Source organism: Thermobia domestica, chromosome 14, assembly GCF_964235325.1.
Source record: "Thermobia domestica chromosome 14, izTheDome1.hap1.1, whole genome shotgun sequence".
Classification (NCBI taxonomy): domain Eukaryota; kingdom Metazoa; phylum Arthropoda; class Insecta; order Zygentoma; family Lepismatidae; genus Thermobia; species Thermobia domestica.
The window spans coordinates 99,892,405-99,918,304 of NC_137467.1; the positions used below are offsets into that span (position 1 = coordinate 99,892,405).

Sequence of the window (25,900 nt, forward strand, 5' to 3'; positions counted from 1 at the left end):
TAATGTTTCTCTTCTAACTGTGTCGTACGCCTTGCTAAAATCAACAAACAGTTAATGTGCCGGTGTATAGTATTTCCACTTATATCCTACATAAGAGCGTGAAATATTATGTCGTGGAATTATTGGTGGATAAATTTTGAGTCATAGTTTAAAAAAGGAAATGAAAGAAAGAAAGATGGAAAAGAAAAAAAAACAGAACTCACTCATCAGGATTAAATGCATGGTATTCTATATAATCAAGTGAAATGTTATATAGGTTTGAAATGTCCTGAATTGTGGGTTGTCACAGGTCTTCCTGAACAAGAGTGCCATACACTGTACTCATCTGATTGGAATCAAACGTTGCATGGTGGAAGTCCTTGACCTGCTAAAGAAGCGTGCGAAATATTATTTTGTGCAGGTTTACAGTTCCTGATTTGTCGACAGTCAAATTTTGATCAGATATTTGAAAACCAAAACACCAGTGGAACCGATGTTACCGTAACACTTGATATGGTGGTAGACCTTGATGTACTATATAGACTAAACATGTGAAATATTAATGTGCGCAGTTCTGATCCGGAGTTATTTCGGGTCAAATTTGAAGTGATTATTTACGAAAAATTATTCAGCCGAACTCAATCAAACTCGGTGATGAGAGACTATGACCATACATATTACGGTATGCAGGATTCTAGTTTCTAAGTAATGCATAATCAAACTTTCAATCAATTCTTTGGGCATAAGAAACGTAAAAATATCTTTAAATATCAATTAGCAGTCAGTCTTGGATAGAAAAGAAATCAAATTAAAGACAATTTTCCACGACTGTATGAATTTAATGCCCATGAAGTATGACATGCCCATTTTAAAAACACATATTACCTAATAAACGTTATAAGTACAATCTACATTGTAAACAATTACGGTCATATTTACTGACCGATTACCGTCAATTCTGGCTGCCAACCAATCACTCTAGAATTTACGGTATTACTGTAAAATTTATGGTTATAGGCTATATAAACTCGCCGTATTTATGCCCTATTAGGCCGTATTTATGCCCTATTACCATAACTTTAACACTGATACCATAAATTTTTGGGTAATCGGTTGGCAGCCACAATTGACGGTGATCGGTCAGTAAATGTGATCGTAATTGTTTACAATGTAATATTACTATACAATTCATAATACTTCCGAAGCAGTAACCGAAGCATAACTACCCAGAAACGCCTATATGAATGTTCAGATTGTGATTTCACAGTAAGATTTGATTATTATTATTATTATTATTATTATTATTATTATTATTAATAATAATAATAATAATAATAATAATAATAATAATAATAATAATAATAATAATAATAATAATAATAATAATCGATTTGGAATGATGTCTGCCCAACTACAACTTAAAGCCTGGCTAAAGACTTCCTAATTATTTTTTCTTAGATTCGATTTCTTTCTATCTCTCCATATAAAAATATGAATACAGTAAATATTTCTTAAACTTTCTGCCTACATAACGATAATTTCGCAGTTTATATAAGATATAACTATTGAATATGCGTGTATCAATAATACGATAAAACTCAAATCAGTCCTAATCTTATACCAGTTTCTCTTGCTGCCCCGTCCAAGTATGTCAATCATCCTCAGAACTAAAATAAATTAAATTTTGATATCGTGTCACGTTTTTGCATGGCTTGTCTTTTAAGGAATATCTGTTCGAGTTCAGCAACGTTAAAAGTTATTTTGCCCTAGAGAAAATTTTCTAGAAGAAAGCCTGCACTAAAACGTTACGGTCACATTTACTGACCGTATGCACCAAAACACCAATGGTTCAATGCTATAACGATCACTTTTGTTACAAAGAATTATTAGTTCGACATCTGGTGATGGTAGAGAACATCATGGCAGTAAATAACTGTAGTCTCTCTTATTTTCACCCACTATCTTCATTCCACATTTCTTCCATCGTCACATTCTCAGAATTCTGAATTAAAATGCCAACGACACAGTACCTTCAATTTCTAATATTTTATTCCGAATTTTACCATACTGACAAATAGAACTTGGAAAGTAATTTATAATGAAACTTGATATATATATATATATATATATATATATATATATATATATATATCGGGAGTCCAATCGGGAGTTCACTCATATCCAGACTGGCTAGTACATCGTACATAGATTATTACAAAGAATTATTAGTTCGACATCTGGTGATGGTAGAGAACATCATGGCAGTAAATAACTGTAGTCTCTCTTATTTTCACCCACTATCTTCATTCCACATTTCTTCCATCGTCACATTCTCAGAATTCTGAATTAAAATGCCAACGACACAGTACCTTCAATTTCTAATATTTTATTCCGAATTTTACCATACTGACAAATAGAACTTGGAAAGTAATTTATAATGAAACTTGATATATATATATATCGAGAGTCCAATCGGGAGTTCACTCATATCCAGACTGGCTAGTACATCGTACATAGATTATATTATTTTTTATTTTATATTATTCTATATTATTTTATCTTTTATATTATTTTATAGGAACAAAGTTTTTCAATTATACAATGACATTAAAAACAAAATGAAAGTGTTGAAAGATTTTCTGGACAATAAACAATAGTACTGGATTCCTACATTAATATTTAGAAAATATATTGAAATAATAATGTACCAAGAAAACTACACACATTAAATTTTCGGAAGAAGAAATATAAAGGTCCTTGGATAAAGAAAAAGTTAAAGACATTAATTAATAACAAAACAAAATATTTTGTAAAATTTACGAAAACTGGTAATTGTAGAATGTACGAAATATTCTTCATGTTAAAAAAATGAAAGCTAGAGAAAAAATTGCAGAGTTGGAAAATAATAATTATAACAACAAAACGTATTTTTGGAATAATTTTAAGAAATCACAAGACAAACAGGTACCAAGTAAGTTAATTCACAGATTCACCAATATTACTGGGACAAATCACATTCCTGAAGCTTACAATAAGTTTCATAATAGCTGCAATTTGAGAGTTAGAACATTGGAAAGTGCTACTAATGGTAATAACATTAATATAACAGTTTCAACAATATGGGTAAGTGATGTTATTGAAGTAATAAGCAAGCTTAGGCCCTGAAAGTGTTTAGAACCATATAGTATTCGTAACTATATAATTAAAGCGTGTTCAATGGAATTAGATTCTATTCTGACAAAATATACATTTCATTAAGAATGGGATCTATATGAAAATATAGTATATGCATGTGGTACCACTTTACAAAAATAATGACAAACTGAATCTGAATAATTCAAGGTCATTATTGAGTATGTTACCCAAAAGTTTTGAAATTATTATTTACAAACTTTAATTTTTCAATGGAGAGAGTGTTTTGCAAGAATTTTATTTTATAAAGATGAATCCATCATAATGAACCTTTGTGAAATAACAGGTTATGTCTACTACACATTGAAACAAAGGTCGCAGATAGATCTTACATACATTGACATAAATAAAGGCTTTGAATCAGTAGATCATAGACTACCTTTTAAGCAACTATTAACTATGGGAGTATCTTTCCTGTATCTATTTTTGTAAGTTATTTTACTGCTAGAACATCAAATTCATATTGAAGTCCACTTGTCAGACTTATTCACAGTTAGCAACATATTTGATCGAAGTTTTGCACCGAAACAATTAACTTTTTCAACTTTCATTACTAATTTGCCAACAGGTTTGCACCATTCTAATATTTTACTCTATGCTGAAGACATCAAGCTCTTAAGAACAGCAAATAATATTAAGGATAATAATAAGTTACAGGAAGACCTAAACAGAATTATTACATTGTGTAAAGACAATGAAATGAACATCAAATGCCTAAAATCTAAGTATATAACACACAGCAATAAATGTCAGTGTCATATTAGTCAATATGAGATTGAAGGTAAAATTTTACAAGAATTTTGTTATGAGAAATCTATAAATAATGTTTGACAGTTCGTTGTATTTCAATGAACATATAGAGAATATGTGACTTAGCGAGGAAATGATTGGCTATCTGTTTAATCAGTGTCTTTTTTCATATACTTTATACATTCATATATATATATATATATATATATATATATATATATATATATATATATATATATATATATATTATACAAACTATTGATGAGATCCAGATTAGAATGCGTATCAATTATTTGAAATAGTTTAACAAAGAGACTCACGAATAGAATTAAAATGGTACAAAAGAGTTTCATTACAACGCTTTGTTTTAAGTTAGGATTAAATTACTCTTGTAAGATATACTACTGGAGAACATGTTCTAAACTTCAACCACTTGAGAGCAGAAGAAAACTGCTTAATGCTAACTTTTTAGAAAAGATATTTGAAACAATTATTATGCAAGTTATATTTTTTTTAATTAAACGTTGAAATTAAAAGTTCCAATACATGGTATAAAGGGGAGAAAGTGCTTCAACCAGCTAACAGAAAGCATGTTTCAATCTCAAGACTGGTAAAAGGATTATGCTCACTGTATATCCTAAAACTATATTTTATTTATTTTGACTTAGCAATGAGTTGTAAGAATAGGTGCATACTTTAAAGCGGAAGTACGTTTTCAATTCACTTTTTTCATATATAATTGAAATAGCAATATGAAATAGCATTTTCTATATTTTATTGTATAGTTCTGTAATTGTAATACTGAATTATACGATGAATATCACATTTTTGCTTTTAGCTGTTCTTAGTATGAAATAAAGTATACTATTATTGTTGTTGTTACTAACAATGATAATAATAATATGATATTCGGAATCCAATTGAAGAAAATAGATTACTGGGAAATAAGGTACATTTAAAAGATGAAATATAACGAAAATAAAACATTTGTCCAGTTTCATCTCCTTGTCTGTAAATCCAATTTAGGTATGTCAAGAAATAATAATAATCTGATTATATATTGCATGAGTGGCGTACTTCTAGCTGGCATCCATTTAATATTAAGTCATTTAACCAGTTACAAAAATGTAACATATTACCTTAATAAAATAGTGCCCTGAGATATTACCGGAAACACAGTAATAAACTAATTCTGTCGGTTAGCTATTGAGCGTTTATTATCCCCAAATCAACAATCTCTGCTTACAGATTTCTTTAGGAGTAAAATTACTTAATTATAAAAGTAGAAGAAATACGTCTTGCTTTTATATTAAGAAAGCTATTTCATGTTTATGTATACGATTGTCATTTATGACCAACAATCTACTGAGCTAAGTCTGTTACGTTCTTTCTCAATTGAAGCGAAACAGAAAGGAAGTGCAAGGTTAGTGAAAGTATATTGCCTTTCATGGTCTACGATCAGAAGGAATGTACTTTCCATGAAACTGCAAGTCATTTTCAGATTTAAAGAGCAAAATAGAAGGAAAGGAACAAGGGCATTATGTAAGCAATTGCTAAGTGATTTAAATTTCTCCGGATGGTCTCTTGGGAAATATTGCTCAGGGTTATCAATACATTTAAAGGATCTATTACATCTCTTTACCACACACGGTCGTTGGCCTTACCACAATCGTTTTTAAACTATTTAAATCCATGATATCGTAAGGCAGCCATGGTTAATTGGAAGTGAATAAAATACTAAGTTAGTTTCTTAAGAGACCACATCCGTCCACAAGGGTGGTGTTATTGTGTGCCAAGCTGCCACTGACACCCGAAGGCAAATAGATGTCGATATTTGCGGATCAAGTAACTAAGTAAAATCAGAAAAATATTGCATCAAGCAATTTCTTTCGTAATCGCCGGAGATCTTTATAAATAACACACAAAGAAAATGAACGACACAATTTGGTTTAGAAGTCTCTAGTGTACACACACATCTGATAACTTGGATTTAAATGTTTTGAGATACTAGTTCGCGAAGTAAACATGATTCTGTTGCAACATATTTATTGTGCTTTAATTATCGCTGTGTGTTTATTGACTGTTTCGCTTGGAAGTCCTACTTCAAAATCAAAGACTTCAGACAAAAAATCATCTACAGTAAGTAACAGCACGATCGACATATCCTCAAATATAACTAAGCTACCAGCTGAGGATAATACAAACAATACTTCAGTTGACAAAAATCACACTAAAAGTGGGAAAGATTTGAAAACTGCAGCTTCTCATTACATCTACAGCCATTTAGGTGGTCTTGGTAGTTATGGTGGATTAGCAGGTGCAGGAGGAGGTTATGGAGACTTTGGAGATGGTGGCCAACGAATATATGTAGTTCCAAAGTCACATTATGGTGGTTACAGTGGTGGTGGTGGTAGTGGTGGTTCAATCGGAGGTGGGGGACTAGGAGGTCATGGTGTCTACGGAAGCGGAGGTGGTGGTTACGGCGGAGGTGGTTCTTACGGAAAACATCACGGTGAGCATTATGAAAAAGAAGGTGCTAATAAACATTATCATGGCCATCACAGTAGCCATGGACAAAAGGGTGAAAAGGGTTATAAAGGTGCTCAAGGATATGAGAAGGGTGAACTGGGAAAGCATGGAAAAGAGGCCCATCAGGGACACTATGCGGATCAGGGAGGACATAAGAAAGGGCATCATGAAACTGCTTCACAATATGGTGGACATCATCAAGGTCAACAGGGACACAAGGGAGCCAGTTTTGGACAAAAAGGTTCACACAAGAAAGGACATAGCACAAAAGGTTTCCACAATGTAGAACACAAAGAAGAATATAAGAAAACTCATAGTTTCTACGATGAGAAACATGACGGTGGTCATCACCACAAATATGGAGATCACCATGAAGCACAAAAAGCAGAGAAAGGAGGACATTATAAAGGAGGACATCATAATTCGGGTCACCATGCTGATGAACATGGAAAGAAAGGGCAATATGGTAAAGGTGACTATTATGATGAACATAAGGGACATAGTGGGAAATATGGCGACGAAGCCTATTACGGACATCATAATGATTACGGAAAGAAAGGTGCGGCTTCCGGTGAAAGTTCTCACGGATACAGTAATGGAGGAAGTGACTATGGTGGTGGTGGAGAAGGCTATGGTGTGTATGAAGACTATGGACACTACTAAAACGTTTTTTCATAAAATTCAGTTTTTACGTTTAACTGTGATGTTTACGATATTACTGTACGTAAGAAAGCCATTTAATTATTGAAGACTGGATATTTGTAATTGATAAGTTATTCTTAAATGGGGCAAACCTTAATTTATAATACTATGTGGACAACGTAAGTTACACCACACACACACGAGTAAAATTATATATGATTTTGAAAAGTAACGAAAAAGAAATACTTGTAAATACATTACTATTTAATACATATAATAACAAAAAATTTTGTTGTGTTTGAAATATATTTATATTTATGTGTTTGTAAAAACTATTTTACACTGTAACGTAACTGCATTTGTAGGGGATTTAATGAGTTATGTTATGTAGTAGAATCTTATATTGAATGGAGGTTGCCGTAACTCGTTATGTATTTCCAATAAAATATATCATACAGTATATTTAATAACTATATGCTTTCAGACATCAATATTTATAGAAATCTTGCTTATTATCAGAAATACAATGTTATTACGTTTTAAACTTTGAGTTATTAACTTTCATATTTCAATAATACTAAATATTTTTTTGTGAAACATGAAAAACCATAGTACGAAAAATCTGACTAACTAGTAATTTATTTATGAATACATTTCTAGATATAATCAGGTATTGTATAATGCTACTTTGCACTTAAATCTTTCATGATTGGTTTTGAATCTAAGGGAACTATATGGTAAACGTACATCTTAATGTGGGACGTAAAACATGTGCTGTCAACGAAATTCGAACCCCGGTCTCCAGATACGCTAACCATATGGCTATGTGGCAGCTCCTTCAAACTTTGATACTATAATGTTAGAAACAAAATTAAAGCAACATATCTTAAATGTTCTACGTTTTAAGCTGGTGTAAGTTAACAAATAGCACGATCAGACAGCTAACCACTGAGTTCGAATAATTTGCTAATGATTGATTTCTTTAGTTTTAAGACGTTATTTACTATCAAAGAAAGGAACCCAATATTTGCATGGAATCCCGAAGTGCCAAACCTTGACTTCATTGCTCGTGACAAATGCATACACCGTCTTCCAAGATCACTTCATAAAGAACAAGATCTCCCCCACACACTGTCAGTGTATAAGGTACCTGGATTACAGGATCCTTTCTGAAATACTCAATTATTAATGAGAAAGGTTCTTTTGATCTACACTGTAGACGGTCCTAGCTCTTAGTGCTAATTTCTTTTATCTGATTCTGGAGACGTATTTTTAAAACTTCTTTCTATTTATTTATTTACTTAAGCAACATTGTCTATTTTCATTTAAATTCAGCTACGTATCACGCATAAAATGATCTGTTTTGAAGATACTTGTCAAAATATAAATGATTTATCGAAATTGTATTCTAAAAATCTGTAAACATCCAAAGCAGTAGCTTCTAATACTTACAAAGACAGCAGTAAAACAATCAAAATTGTTACACAATAAATGACATTGAACAAATTTGTAAACATGAACAGTTCTTTACAGAACATACTTTATATGAGGTAGAGATAGGTAGGAAAGGATATTATACAAAACCAGCAGATTGCCTGTTCTTCGCACGGGAAGAATACGTATCAGTTTGGACATAAAGGACAATGTGTGCTGAACTTAAATTTAAATGGCATCGAAAGTGTCACTTTTCATCTCCTCATCGATCCCAAAAACTAAGAATGTGAAACTGATATCGGTCATTTTCGATCATCTTTAAATATCCGCCTCTCCCCAAATGCACTGTAAATGTGAAATTACAAAAATTATCCCAGTCTCGAACTTCATCTATGATGGAAATTTGATCGAGATCGGTTGATTGTTTCAACAGTTATTGGTCACAAACATAGTCACTTTCAATTTTATAAGACTAGATAAATATAATTTATTATTGTTAATAGTAATAATATAAAACAAAGTTTTGATGGTGGCATTTTAAAAAATATGAATTTTCCTTCCTGCGATGGTTTATAAATTCATTAAAATCCGTCAACTTAGCCATCTCTTTAATTAGTTATTATATCTTTCGAATGCACGATTATTAAATAATCCAAATTTTCGGTTGTCTAGAAAGTAGTGAGTCTTTTTAGGTTAAAATTGATAATACATTTATTGTGATTTGAAATAACATTACGAAGCCGAATAACATTGAATCGTTTTATTCTCCCAATTTTCTAGCAACATAACAACTTCGTTAATGTAAAATATTTGTACTTTCTGAAAAAAAAATGTGACAACTGGTCTTCATGCGCTCCATTTGAAATTACCTTATCGTTATTGAAAGAGTTCTTGATACCGCAGAAGTAAAAACATAAAAAATCATATTATTGGATATTATTTACATTTATCTACCAATCGTAAAACAAGGTAGGATAGGCAAAGAGGAAGAGCAGCATGATGTAAATTCAGAGAAGCCTTTGTCCTTTTGAACTTAACCCTTTATTGTACGACTTAATTTTGGTTGTGTTGAAATTACTTTTCGTCTTTCTTTCTTTATGCATTACGTAGATAAATGTAAATAATATGAAATAATATGACTTTTTATGTTTTTACTTCTGGGGTATCAAGTTACAGGATAGATGTCATGGTTGTATTGCACTAGTGAAAACAGAGTTTAGTGTCAATATCAGCAGAAACCATGTAGTATGGAAGACTGTGAAATAATAATTATGTTTTTAATGTTAAGAAAACAAAAAAAAGTTTTGTCAAAAATTTTGCAAGTAGCAAATGTGCACGTTTTGTGCTTTCTGACGCTCTCTGACACTCTGTTCAAACTATACCACTAGGCGAAAACTGTGTGGCAGAAAGCTTAACTCCGTTGGTGGAACATGGCATCAACATGCGCTATTCGAAAATGTATACATTTTAAGAATATCATTACTATTTTTATTGTTATTGGTTGATTATGATGCCAATTGGCGTCAAAATGCATTTTAGAGTTAATAAGTTTTAGAAACAGATACTTGCTATTTGACTCACATTTTAATTTTGATTTAGAATGTATGATTAAAAATAATAGTAACCCTACAACATTATCGAATAATCATTAGTGATGACTATGATTGCTGATTTTGCATTTTACGCAACACTTATGTATTAATGGTCGGGCCTTCGATTGAAGTGGAATTAGAATCACACGGGGAATTGTATATTGTGTAATTTGTACTTGCAATCAAGTTCGCTGAAAGCGAGTGCTCTAGGTATAGCGCTGTGGATGATATAACTTTAAAAAAATTAAGAGGGAACTAAACATGAAGATATTTTTGGTACTAAATGTAGATAGGATGAAGTTTGTTTTAAGAAGTAATAATAATATTAATAAACATAATGTCAGAGAATAAATTTAATACTTAATATATTAATCAAACTAATTTGACTAAGGAATATTTCATGATGGAAAATGATTGGTGCTATTCTTGGTATAAAATAATCCTTAGAATAATATTAAAGAAATATATGGTTGCATTATAAAACAATAAGCATAAATTTACTTGTTCTACTGGATACATGAAAAACCTTCAACAAATTTCACGGAGAACATGAGAACATGAGTGTTTAGAAACAGCTTTGAAGAAAATACTTACCTCAGAAAGGGACAAATAAACAAATGAAGAGTGTATAGATAGCAGAAATCTTCACAGTAAGTGTATAAAATAAAAATGCAGCAAGTATTTATAGATGTCAAATACGGTGTAAAATACAGAGCATTTAGAATTACGTTGGGAAACCTCCTTTGACTAATCTTTAGATACACCTACACGGTAAAAGAACATCATAAAATTGATCTAGTAGAATATATAGCAATCTTTTTAATATTGACTTGTCGTCCAGTGAGATAACATATTTTCACTTTTTTAACTGCCCTCCAAACTACATGTGGACCTTCTCTAATATCACCACATAAAAAATCCATAGTTACATATTTTCTAATTAATGCTTGTCATAAATAAATATTAAATAAAATAAAGAATACATTTCTTCTCCTCCGTTAGCTTTCTATTTAAAATGGAAGTGGTTCAACTTAGTCATTTCCGGTTCAACTTCTATTGCTATACAACGAAAATTTTAAAAGACACAGAAAAGCAGTTTATTCTTGGATCGATGTAGCATAACAATCCTGAAAACTCTACCAAAACCGGAAATATTGAAATTTCTTGTTACTTCCGGTTTCAATACGGATTTCTACAAAGCAAATACGGTAAGAGATATCGAGACGCGACTTTCTGCAATTCATTAATTCTCCCGAGAATGTCTTAATCTTCTTCACTAACTCTCTATTCAAATCGGAAATGGTTCAAATTAGATATTTCCGGTTTCAATATATATTACGTGGAATAAAAATAGTAATAGATAACTGTTCTCTGCAATCGATTCACTATGTTAAGACAAACACTAACAGTCTACCGAAACCGTAAGTGTTGAAATTTACTACTACTTCCGGTTCTAATACTGATTTCCGCAAACCATGAACTACAACAGATGTGGTTATGTAGTTTTTCTTTCACTCGATTCAGCTTGCGAGAGTAGGTTCTATCTCCTCCTTGAACTATCTATTCAATCCAAAAGTGGTTCAAATTAATCAGATCGGATTTTAACCTTAATCACCATTGAGCAAAACAGTAAGACATTGCCAGTAATAGCTTTTTGACATAGATTTAATGTGCAAGAGGCAGGATCTACTTTTGTTCTTATTAATCTTTGCAGCGAGTAGTTATAGATGAATTACTTCAAGTTTGACTGTTGGTTCCTATAGCTTGGAAGTCTACTATAGTTTCACATTGTAAAAAAAAATCTTCTCAATATATATATATATATATATATATATATATATATATATATATATATATATATATATATAATTTCAGTAAATACTTCTCCAAATTTGCAACTAGACGTTATTTAAAAGGTAAATATAAAGTTTGTCTTGATCATATCATCCAATTGATACACCCATACATAAACAAATCCTTATATCGGGGACATTTCATATAAACATTCGTATATATACTTGTATGTTATTTGTTCTGAGCAGTTTTCACTATAACACAAAGATATGTGCATCAATTTTGATGATCATTTGTTTAAAAGATTATGCTCTTCCGCGGCCCCATTTAGATTTCATGGGGATCTGATGATGATCTTCGGATTTAAATAATGAAACTCCTCAAAGACTGTTATTGTTAATGTCCAGTGATGTAATGCTAGAATGTTTGGTAGGCATACGAGCGAATAATTCAAAAGTATATCGTTTACACTCCTCACGTATACGCTTGGTCCTAAGTAAATTTAAGATGAGTATACACTGGACTATAAAAATATTAAGTGGATATACACCCAATTACATCCCTTATAATACTACTTGTTTCAGTGATCATGCATTGATTCAAAATACAATCATAGGTTTTGAAGATTTATTCTCTTTAGAATAAGTGTGAATTTCAGGTGGACTGATATTACAAGGTTGACTATCTAGGTTCTTGCAAGGTAGAACATATAATTTTTAAATATGTATTCTGAATATGTTTACGTACTCGACATAGGTGTACCAATATTGAACATAGTAGTGCTGGCTACTACAGTTAATATTAGCTCCTTACCTCAAAATTATAAATTTAATATTAGGTATTAATTTGTTTGGTTTAGCACAGAGTTTAATAAAAAGAATTAAGCATTATTATGTAAGAGATAAAATATATCTATTTAGGTTGGTGTATTTGTAATCTACTTGTTTATAATAAATTAAATTAAAGAAGTGCTCTTCTTATAAGAATTGGTGAATTATTTTCTCCTTTTGGCGTCTTTTTTTCAAGTTGGTTAACACTTAAAACAATTTTTCCTTGATCTTAAAGTTTACAGCATATTTTTTTCTTTGTGAGTCTTGTATAGCATTGCTGATACATAAAATGAAACGACCTTAATAGACTGTGACATTCTTCTTCAAGTAACAATAATATGTTAAATTTATAAGTAAGTTATTAAATATTAAAATTCTCCATCGTACAGTACAATGAAAGACTTACAAAATGTATTATGTCTACAAGAGCTTATGGGCATGCCTATAGATATGTAGAATAGAGAATATATGTATAGGTTATTGAAGAGAATAGGAAATAGAATATACATGAAGCAGATACCAATACACTGAAGTGCCAACACAGAGATAAGCAGGAAAGGGGAGAGAGTGATAGAAACAACTATTAATTAGGTATTAGTATTTATTGTATGTTACCATAGAACTGGATCATACAGTACAGATTTCAAGCATGTGTTTCATCATATTAAGTTTAAGCTTGCTCACTCATAAGCGTCACTGTATACCTCAATTTCTATGCTTGTTAAGCAAGTTTACGTGCTGTAAGCCCTCTTTACAAAGTGCTGTGATACTTCTCTCTCTCTCTCTCTCTCTCTCTCTCTCTCTGTATTTGTCGCTCTCTTTTCCAGTCTCTTTCTCTCTCTCTCTCTCTCTCGCTCTCTGTATTTCTGTGTGTTTCTACTCTTTCCTGCGGGAACACACACACCAACACGCACGAACACAAGAGACAGGGAAATAGAAAGAGTGTTTGCAGCCTCGTCGCTGTAGCAATCGTGAGTTCTGTATAGCAATGTGGATTTGATACACAATGCAGCTCAACCGTTAAGTGGATCCTGCTGTCGTTTAGTACAGAACAATGACATCAGTTGCTATAAACAAAGGCTTATGTGGTTTATCGAACTGTATTATCATGGATATCGATGATTCCAGTGACGATTGGAGCTCGGCAAGTTATTTGGAAGCAAATGGTGTGGTTCAGCTGTTCAATGGATGTTACTTGCTCTGTTGCAATATATTTGATTGCATCACAAAATTCTCCGTAAATGATTGTTAGTCTTTCGCACACCTGCACCAATACACTTTATGGATTTCAATATGATTAAAATCGTGATCGACATCTATGCGTGATTACATTCAAAATAAACCATAGGGTCTACTAATAACATATTGAACGTAAATATATACAATCATGATATTTCACATAAAAATCTTCTCAACTGTTCCAAACTCATTTTCCATTTGGATAACTTGGAAATGTAGTAAAACATATACGTAATTAAAATTAATATTAAGTATAAAGATGTAATTCTTAAACAATAATTCTTTAAAGGTATATTTTTGTTCAGAGATATTTAAATTGATAGCATGTTGTACTTCTGTTAAGTACAACACCTTAGTACTAAAATTGGATATTATATATTTACCGAATAATTCAATATTCAATAGCGGTAAAAATATAAAATATAAATAAAAGAAGAACACCATACCTGTTGAGACTTGTCTTATCCTTTTCTAGAATAACTGTTTATAAACAATCTATCCACCTAAACTCACAAAGAAAGCTTCTGTATTCTGATTCTCAACCAGTAAATTGACAAATTTGCACATATGGTAGAGTTAAACTTCACTCAAGTGCTTTCTGTTGTACAAAGAAGAAACATATATCACAAAGTAATTAATCACAGTAAATAAATCAGTTATATATATCTACGTGTAAAAAAGTTGAAAGTCTTCGTTTATATTAAACAGGGCAGTAAACAAGATAAAAAATGTATATTATGTAATCAACATAGAGAATACAGAATTTATGTTCAAAACCACGATCTTAAGTATACCAATATTTCGAAATTCTAACACTACAATAATTAAAATAAGTAAGAAATATTACATATCTTTTCGATGCAAGAAATTTAATTTGAAAAGTCCTCTTTGTAAATGAGAAGAGTAAAAAGATTTGCTTTTTATCATATCCTGTAACAAGGTAATACTCATTTAGTTAATTTGACAAAATGTACAGTATGGTCAAAAGTATTAGCCCATTCACATAAAATTAAAAAACACGAGACAGACAAAAATGAAATGTTCTTACACATGTTATAGCTGAAAGGTGAAATGTTGTCGAGTGTAATGCGTTTTCGGCGGACATCATAAAACCACCAACATATCAAGTGGAAACAGGCATATCACAAATCATTTAGCACTAAATTTTGCTCAGACATTCATATGTGTTGTCGCTTTTAATCTAGCTCTAATAATTTCCGAGATATTTAATGACAAAAAACTATAACTTTCTTTTACAATGCCTATTCCACATGCTACTCATGCTGTTCAATTGTCAATATAAATCTGTGTTACCACCCTGCATCAACTCTGGACAACACAGCAGGACGGATAGAGACCTATCCGTCATCAAACCATCGATGGTCTTCTTTATTAACTTCGCGGTTCGCGTAAAATTAGGCTTAGTGTCAAGAAAGGATTTGGTTTGCAAAATCCGATGTTTCTCGTAATTTTTGATTGGCTCAGTCTGTAAATTCTAACTGACGATAGCGGTTGTTTTCAGCTAGATGCTGCAATAATAGATGCTTTTCTGGTGCCACTGGTACTGGTATGTTATTAAGATTTTCCTTATAGACGTACAGCTCACGCCACTTTGCATGGACACATGGCGTGTGCTCTTTTGAGGACTTTTGTGGGCTCATTTTTCTTGTTTCGTCCGTAGCTGTTAAAGGTCCAACTGTTTGGGGCCAGTCTTCAACAACTCTTGTATCTCTGAATTTGGATAGGAGTGTAGCAACACTCTTTTGTGAGATAGGATTTCTTTCAGAATAACGATTGTTGAAATCATCTGCGATGACTCTCAGGAGTCGTTTAACCGACATCAGGGCAACCTCTGTGGGTTCAGATTTCGGAAGAACCATCTTTAATTAGTGAGCCTAAAACGAAAAATAACTGGAAAACTATTAAAAATTGCGAACAACATTAGGACTATATTAATGAAAAGTATAAATTTCTGAACAAATTTTAGTGCTACCTGAGTTTCCACACATGTCTTTTCCCATTTAAAATATTGAAGTTAAATCCAAGATGGCGGATTTAAAGATAGAAGCCGAAACTGCATTATAAGACAATCGTATTCTTGCTTAACGTTCGTGGGAATATTGTAATACCGTCTGTCTTGTTAAGACTTCTGACCCATTCTTTAGTATCACCCTGTTTAGTGGTTTTATTTGCTTCAACTTGGTTCGTAGTATACATAATTTATTATCGAATTGTAGAAAAAATAGCATGCAATAACATCTCAATTTTACTCTATAATTATTGAACATAGAGTATGTAGCAAATATTTATCTAATTGTTAATTATTAATTAGTTAATTCAGTTAACGTATGTCTTCCAAATGATTTTTTTCTGCATCGAAGTAAGTAAAACATTAAATTTGTACATCTAACCAAATATGTATGACATTTTCAGATCCACTAAAAATTATAGGAAGACTCTAACTGAGGTAATCATTTGAAATTGACATTTATATATTCATCAATACTATAAAACAGGTGGTTCTAAAAGTGCTATTTTTAGTAATGAGTTCTATTCATTGTATAATATAGTCATTTAGGGGAGGACCGACAGTTGGGGAATACCGACACTTTTAAGCTTAAAACGCTGTCAATTCTACCTGGAAGTGAATGAGTTGGTGTTATCAGTACTAAGTGAAACTGTGGGGAATATGGAACGTATATCTGTAAAAGTTTAAAAATGAGTAGAATAATTTGACGAGAAAGGTCTAAGTTTATGAGGTAAGGTGTGAGAGATGTGTGATAAGTGAAGGGTCACTGTAAAATTTGAGTATGTTTTGTTAAGCTCTTGTTTGCTCAGCACTCATGGTGGACAACATACTGCCGATAGTTGTGCAGTCACAGGTAGTTGGTTCAGCAGTGTGCCGTGTTTCTAACTTGCAAAAAATATAATTAACTGCAACCTATACATTCGGGGTACTTTCGACAATCACATTTAGGGCACTTTCGACAGATACTTTCCCCCCCTTTTGTTGTAATTTTTTAATAACTATATATCAAAACTACTATATTAGTATCAACATATAGAAAATAAAATATCTGCATCCTTTTTCCATTGCATGAGATTGTCCTGGAATTTGAACAAAATCTCAGTAGCCATAGAGGCCGTAAAGAATGCAATGCTACTTGCTACTGCTTCAAGAGCTTTTCAAGTCCCTCGGATACATTACGTGACAGCAGTGTGCGAATTAGATAACCTATATTGGGGGGGATAAAATTAGGCCAAAGGACAGTTTGAATGGTTCAAATTTCAAAATAAGACAATAAATGCCTTACCCCCCATATATATATATATATATATATATATATATATATATATATATATATATATATATATATATATATATATATGTGTGTGTGTGTGTGTGTGTGGCGGGAACCGGTCAAAACCCCCACAGCCAAAACACCCACACTCAAGAAATGTCAAAACGCCCACACGATCGGTCATAACCCCCACACAAATGGACAAATCCCCCAAACGCACGAACGGTCAAAACCCCCACAGCCAAAACCCCCACACTCAAGAAATGTCAAAACGCCCACACGATCGGTCATAACCCCCACACAAATGGACAAATCCTCCAAAAGCACGAACGGTCAAAACCCCCACAGCCAAAACCCCCACACTCAAGAAATGTCAAAACGCCCACACGATCGGTCAAAACCCCCACACAAATGGACAAAACAGCCACACATAGCAACGGTCACAATCCCCACATAAATGGACAAAACCCCCACACAAATGGACAAAACTCCCACACAATCGGTCAAATCTCCCACACTCTGAAATGATCCTGGTTGTATGTCTTGCCCTTGTACTTTTTAATAACATTTTTTATTCCACTTAAACCGATGTTGCAACTATTCTTCTTGCACTGTTTTGTAATGACAGAAACACTAAGGTGGGCGTCGTAAAGAGCCGCAACAAAGACGTGCAATCACGGTATTTTCAGAGTGTGGGGGATTTGTCCGATTGTGTGGGGGTTTTGTCCATTTGTGTGGGGGTTTTGTCCATTTATGTGGAGATTGTGACCGTTGCTATGTGTGGGAGTTTTGTCCATTTGTGTGGGGGTTTTGACCGATCGTGTGGGCGTTTTGACATTTCTTGAGTGTGGGGGTTTTGGCTGTGGGGGTTTTGACCGTTCGTGCGTTTGGGGGATTTGTCCATTTGTGTGGGGGTTATGACCGATCGTGTGGGAGTTTTGACATTTCTTGAGTGTGGGGGTTTTGGCTGTGGGGGTTTTGACCGTTCGTGCGTTTGGGGGATTTGTCCGTTTGTGTGGGGGTTATGACCGATCGTGTGGGCGTTTTGACATTTCTTGAGTGTGGGGGTTTTGGCTGTGGGGGTTTTGACCTAGACCCTGTGTGGCATGTGTAATAAATAAGAGATTTATTAATTTAATAAATTTACCGACAATAACTATGCACATATATATTGTGTGACATACCCCCCCCCACTAAACCTTTCTGAACGTGTTTTAATGCTGTACTCACTCTTGTCCCCGTAGCTCTCTAAGGTTTATTTAGTTAATAATTCGGCTCGAGCGATAGCCATGATCACAAGCATATGTTAATTTTTCCACTCATATTGAAAGCTTCCACTTTGCATTAATACATACAGGTTGCGAAAAGAAACCTACTTCAGTTTTGTGAAAACCACTAAAATTATCAGTTAAACCGGACATTTTTTTTTTTTTTTAAGAAAATCTAGATATTAGCCTATCAAATAAGAAATGGATTGTTGCTGGTTCCGATTTCTCACATCAAGGTCAAATCGAAGGCCAAATATTTAAAATCTCTCATTTCAAATTTCGAGCTTGTGCTTCTACTTCCCGCTAAAGCTGTGCTTCTCACGACTTTTTTTCTCCAAATATCGATTCCGTGATGGGCACGGAAAGTCAACACTTAAAAATTACTTTACTGTTAGGTTGAAGATGAGTTGATTCACTATGGGCTACGTTATTCAAATAAAGTAAACCATTACACTGAAGTTTTTCAGACAACATTAGTTGCGTGGACAGCAAACTGTACAGCGAAAAGATGGAAAAATGAAGGACTAACTTTAAAAAAAAACCCGCTCCAGTTGAAATGCTTATACAGACACGGACAATGACACGGAGAACCACTCGTATTAACAAATGCTGAAACAAATCTTGAATTATTCGCTTATTCACCTAAAAATCACCTTCATTAACATGTCTGCTCACTAGGAGCGTATCCCCCAGCGTGTGCGTTAACCCTTAAAGGATCCTGGCTTTTTGGGCTATTTTTTAGACTTTCAGTCAAGCAGCTACTGTATCGTCACTATTTATCCTAGGATCATGGTTCATACCTCATTCTCTTCAGAATAGAGCTGGCTTTCAAATGGTACCACTTGCATGCTCATACCATATACCAGAAGCGGGGAAAAAATGTCAAAGTGAAAATTTCGGAGGGAATTTTTTTCTCGAACTTTGGCCCCCCCTGGACCCCCCTGTGTGATTGTAGTCATCTAAAAAAATCTGATAAATAGTACTTGGTATACTGAATGTGTGTGCCAAATTTCAAGTTTCTATCTTGAATAGTAAGGGCGGGAGAATTTTTATCAAAAATTCCCACAATGCCCCAAATTACCATAAAACACTATGATCTCAGGGAAAAAAAAATTCCTGAGACATCCTTAATTACCCTAGGACTATAATCCGCCAATCATTCTCTTCAGAATAGAACTGTCTTTCAGGCGGTACCATTCACATGTCTCCATCATGTATCTAAGGCGGGAAGTTCCTAAGAAAAGGGATTATTTGGGGCAAAATTTCCCTTTTTCAACTTTTGCCCCTCTGGACTCCCCCTGTTTTTACGCAGAATTCGGAAAAAAACTTCTGGTAAATACTACTCGGTGGACTGAATGTTTGTGCAAAATTTCAATCTTCTACGTGAAAAAATAGGCCCGTCAGAAAAAATTTCCCTACCATGCCCCACTTTTACCCTATACAAAAGTATATTTGGATAAAAATTCACTGAGACGGCCCTAATTACCCTAGAATAATAATTCGACTGTCGTTCTCTTCAGAATGGAACTGCCTTTCAGACGGTATGACTCGCGTGGTCCTATCATGTATGTGAGGCGGGAAAATGACGAAAAACGGGATTTTTGAGGTAAAAAATCCCTTTTTTAACCCTTTGCCCTTCTGGTTCCCCCCTCCCCCTGTTTTAACACTGACATCGGAACAAAAAATCTGGTAAATACTACTAGGTGGACTGAATGCTTGTGCAAAATTTCAATCTTCTACGTGAAAAAATAGGCCCGCCAGGAAAAATTTCCCTACCATGCCCCACTTTTACCCTATACAGAAGTATATTTGGATAAAAATTCACTGAGACGGCCCTAATTACCCTAGAATAATAATTCTACCGTCGTTCTCTTCAGAATGGAACTGCCTTTCAGACGGTATGACTCACGTGGTCCTATCATGTATGTAAGGCGGGAAAATGACGAAAAACGGGATTTTGGGGGTAAAAAATCCCTTTTTTTTTACCCCTTTGCCCCTCTGGTTCCCCCCCTGTGTTAGCACTGACATCGGAGCAAAAAATCTGGTAAATACTACTAGGTGGACTGAATGTTTGTGCAAAATTTCAATCTTTTACGTGGAAAAATAAGCCCGCCAAAAAATATTGAACATAGGCTTAGAAAATGAGAAAAGTAATTTTTGACTTATGACGTCATCACTTCCTATGTCTAGACGCAGGACGGTCTGAAACCATACGTAATGTCTTCTACAAGGCTTCTGGACTTGGAAAACAAACAAAAAAACAAACAAAAAAAAAACGGACGAAAAAGCTCAAATAGAAGAGAAATAACGCAATGTACCATGAAAAACGCGTATGGTACAAATTGTACCATAGGATCCCCAAAGGGTTAACATATACATACGAGAGAATACCTATATCTCAGATTTTGAGTACAGTTTCAAAAGTTCATTTCCGTAAACTGTAAAAGCAGTGATTACTATGCTAATTATCACAAATTAAATGCAACTTTTGAGTTGCATACACACAACCTACTAGGGAATGAAGACCATCTGCTAACAAAGAGTACACTGGAAAATGAAATAACATGTTATAACAAAAATTAAAATAAGATGATAATCGATACAAATATAGAGGATGAATATGACATATCCGAACTTCGCCAAGTATAGTAGAAGAAGCTATTTGTTTACTTCTTCTTGGCCAACCGCTAAGAACATTTATAAATCTATATGTGGCTTTGTTATACGCAATTAGTACGTTCAAATTCACAAACGATGACGAACTGAAGGGTACGAAGGTACAGTTGCAAGTAACAACCGTAGTCATAATAATATAGTTCTACTAAACAACGTAGAAAATAGTGGGTAATTAGGTGGTAAATAGAAATGACCAAAACTGAACAGTTTACATCGATCATTTCGAAATACAGCTAGGAGATTAAATTTACAAGAAATAACAAAAATCAGTGAAATTTGGAGTTATACTAAGCATAGTTTGAGGGGGAAAGCGAGCATCCCCGGTGGGGATACTTCAGCTGACTTCTTTGGGGGGGAACAAAATGTGATTAAGGGGGAAAATCCCCCTCATCCCCCCCGGTAATTCGCACCCTGCGTGACAGGTTATTGAAAGTTAACTGCAAGAAACATTTTGGTAAACATACAACATTTACTGAGAAAGATGAACACGCACTAGAAAAGTTAATTATATTAGACGGGTATGGGTTCATTCAAGAAAATGAGATGTGGTACTGTAGAGCGAAAGACAATACTGCCAAACTTTTGTGTCATTACCTTTTGATTTTTCTCTATTACTATTTTTCTGTGCAGATGTTAAAAGAATGTACAGACATAAAAATGTTGCAAAACAGGGTGACAAAAATGAGAAAAATCAAAAAGAAAATTATTGAGCTATCTGCCGAGGTTAGTTTACAGGAAAAACAATTCCGCTGATTGAGTTCAATGTACAAAATATTTTCATTGGTTTAACGAAGACTGTGTTCTTTATCCAGACGATCCCTCGTTTGTGTGTCAACAATGTGAAATCTCATACAAAAATGAGTATAATGTTTGTTCTTTCCTGTATATGAAGCTAACACTAATATTTTAATTTATAACCACACTTTTGGCAACATATGATTAACATAAATTAACAAGTACTTTATCATGAAGTACAGAATTTTTCTGCTCTCTGTACTAGCTCACATTTAGTATATTGTTTTCTAAGAGAAATTCTTGTTTCATATATTTCTTGTAATTGATCAAATTTTGTGATTATTCTTTCCCTCATTTGAAATTCAGTGATATTTTTTAATATTTTCCGAAACTGTAAATAAAGTTATTCTACATTCCTAAACTTATAACTTTCCGTATTTGTTTAAAGCCCATGAACTACTTTACGAACAGTAATGTGCGTTGTGGAATTATTAGTGACACTATCATAGTACGTAAGGTAAGGTTTAATGTTAATGTCGGTATTACCCCAACAACCTGTTGGTCTTCCAAATAGAGTTGGAGAAGACAGACACTTCTTCATCGTTCATTTCAATTGTGCCGCCGCAGAAACACATTGCCTTTGTGTAACATGTATTGTATCTGTCAACTAGCTGAAATAATATACTTAATCATGGGCTATAATTCGTTTCTTTAATAATTCATTACTATCTTGTAGTTACGTTAATGTCCTTAGGGTGTCGGTATTGCCCCAAATGACCATATTAAAGCCAAATATTGTTAAATTGAGGAAATAATTTACTACATCACATACAAATACTCACAAATGAATAGTGAATGAAGAGATTATTTACATGAGGTTCATGCCTCTAAAGATAGTAATTAGGCACTAATGACATAAGACATATAAGTACCATTACTATCATCATCCATTAGACAATCTACAAGCAGTATCAATTACATAAGTTTATATGTGCTAAACACAATATTGTACTATTTTCCCTTTCTTTCCCAATCTATATATATAAAAGAGAACGTACAAATCCTTTGTTCCCTCATCACGCTAATACGGCTGAACCAATTTCTTTTATTTTTGGGGGGTTATTAGGATTTGGACCCTAGATGGTTTTTATCATATCACTTTAATTTTTAATTACCAGTGTCTTGAGATAATTGACCATTCAAGTGTCCATAACGTACAAATCCTTTGTTATTAGTTCATCATAGGTAAAAATAAACGTATTTATATGCAACCCGCATGACCGTGTCACTCGGCGGGTTAACATAAATGACAGGCGATATACAGCGGAAAATAGCTTGAATCTTCTGTTTAAAATTTTTTAATTGATTTGCTTATTTTTACAGACACTTTTACAATATGCCAGCACCGGGATGACCGCAGCGAAGCGGGGCGGGTTAACATAAATGACAGGCGATATAATGTTAAGATTTACTGCAATCTTCTATGGTTTTTATCATATCACTTGAAAGCGAAAAAGTAAAAATTATCTAAGTAACAAAGTTTATTGCGTTCCGGGGTGACCGCAGCGAAGCGGGGCGGGTTAACATAAATGACAGGCGATATAATGTTAACATTTAATGCAATCTTCTATGGTTTTTATCATATCACTTGAAAGCGAAAAAGTAAAAATTATCTAAGTAACAACGTTTATTGCGTTCCGGGGTGACCGCAGCGAAGCGGGGTGAACGCTGCTAGTAGGTTATAAAACAAAACCATTAGTGCAAGTATGTCGAGTCAAAATGAAAATTGACTAGTGGTATGAGTTATTAAACATTGATGTACTGTTAGTATATTCTCGACTGATTTCCAAGTGTAGCAATACTCACCTTATATCCTTGATTTAAAGTGAGTATATGCTGAGCTATAAAATATTAGGTGTGTATAGACTGTATATTCACGTATATCTTTTATCACATGTTTTGCCTAAGATATTAGACGTAAATTGTATGCAAAAGACACGATATTTATATCCATTATGTATAATTTCAACGATATATATAAAGGGTGGGTACAATGTCGCTTTCAGCAATATTTGAAGAAATAAAATAAAAGAAACAAACGTGCCCGGAAAGCATCCCCACAAGTGGACACAAGGATTCTTCAGGATATTATTACTAGCAGGATGTCCACCGCATGGAAGCAGTGTCACTGTGACTGGCATGCAGGGACGAACGATAATAACAGAGAGATCTATATTCTAGCCCTTTCTCCCAGAATTGCTACTAAAACTAATTAATAGTGGAATTTTGGAAACATGTCCGCAAGAAGGGTTCAATGTCAAGTTTCAATCATTGATGTCAGAGGTATGTAAGATACTCTATTTTTGGCACTGATTTTGAACACTTCTCTTTCCTTAGGATACGCATTTTGATTGAAGTGACATCATAAACCGAGACTTGACCCAAGAGCTAACTACTTGTATGTTCAAAAATCCATGTCGAACGATTTAGTAACGTTTCTGTAATGATGTACCATACAATGAAAATATCATTACTAGTAGATGAGAGTAGTGATAAACTGCATGGCGTAGATGTTGAAGTAGTTTGAGAAAGTTTGAGATTAGTTTCAGAAAACTACATAGCAGATTAGGAATAGAAAGATAACTGAGATAAATAATATACGAATCGAATGCTTTAAGACTAAGAAATGCAGCGGCAACAAATAATTAATTCGAAGCTACAATGAAATATACTGGATGCTTCAAAACAACACTGAAAACGTTTGAGAGGTTATTCCTGACACCAAGTTAAGACAAAAAGTATAGACTAACCTGGGTGCACAATTGGTTCCTTTCGAAGTTATAGGCTGCCGAAAACATGAAAAAATGAACTTTAAAGATCCATAGCTACAAAAATATTGGACCTATCGTAGTCAGGTCAAGACTTCACTCAGGAACTAGTATACACCTTATCCAAATATCCAAGATTCAGTATCTTCCGGTGCTTCAACAACAATTTTTATAGAGGTAGTTGGTGAATACTTCAAAGTACCCGTAATCAAATTCCCTCTATAAAAATTGTTTCGTGAATACTTTAAGATTCTGAAACATGTATTTTTGGACAGTGCACACATTAGTTTCAAAGTAGTCTTGACGATGCGTTCCAAAGTTTTTTAGTCATGGACCTTAGTTAATTGTTTCATGTTTTCAGCAGCTTATATCTCTGAAAGGAGGCATTTGTGCATCCAGATTGGTCTACGCTTTTTGTCTCATCATGGGACCAGGAATCACTCTCCAAACGCTGTCAGTATTGTTTTGAAACACCTTGTATAAGACAGAAGAGTGGCCAAGAGATTTCCTGAAGATCGTCATGACAGTGTTGGCTAAAAAAGAAAACCTAGAAAGATGGGAGTACTATAGATCTAATAGTCTCAAATCACATGCAGCAAAAATTCCGCTTCGAATATTGAACAGAAGTTTGAATGGAAGAACAAGTGAAGAGATTGAGGAGGAAGTTCGAGTTTAGAAGAGGTAAGAACATAATAGATGCAATTGGGTTATTAAGGGTCATAAGCGAAAGATTTATAGGATAGGGAAAAAGGCTTTTGACAACGTAAACTGAGAATTAATTGTTGGCAGCTTTAAAAAGGATTGGGTTCGACTGGAAAAATGAAAAAAAGAAAACTCATAAGGAACTTATATATGAATAAACAGGTAAGTGCTAGGTAGAAGAAGAAATGACAGAGAAGAGGGCCAAGTAGAAAAAATGAAAGGGAAAAGTGCAGTTATGAAAGAAATTAGAGAGATATGTTATCTGTAACGTACATTATTTAGTATATATCTAGGAGAGATAGTCAAAACGAGCCTATATAACGAAAAAGATATTCAGTGGTAGGTAAAGTTATTGTGGTATACAGTTTGCATATTATATTTAACTTCTTTGCGAAGTCCAAAAAACTT

The 25,900-nt window shown here is 33.5% G+C and overlaps 1 protein-coding gene across 1 annotated transcript; it reads left to right on the forward strand.

Moving 5' to 3' along the window:
* The first annotated feature begins 5,886 nt into the window (after nt 1–5,886).
* LOC145670674 (uncharacterized) lies at nt 5,887–7,572 on the forward strand. The gene has a single exon (XM_081739465.1). The coding sequence runs from the start codon at nt 5,947–5,949 to the stop codon at nt 7,111–7,113; it is 1,167 nt and encodes a 388-aa protein (XP_081595591.1). The 5' UTR covers nt 5,887–5,946; the 3' UTR covers nt 7,114–7,572.
* The last annotated feature ends 18,328 nt before the right edge of the window (nt 7,573–25,900 follow it).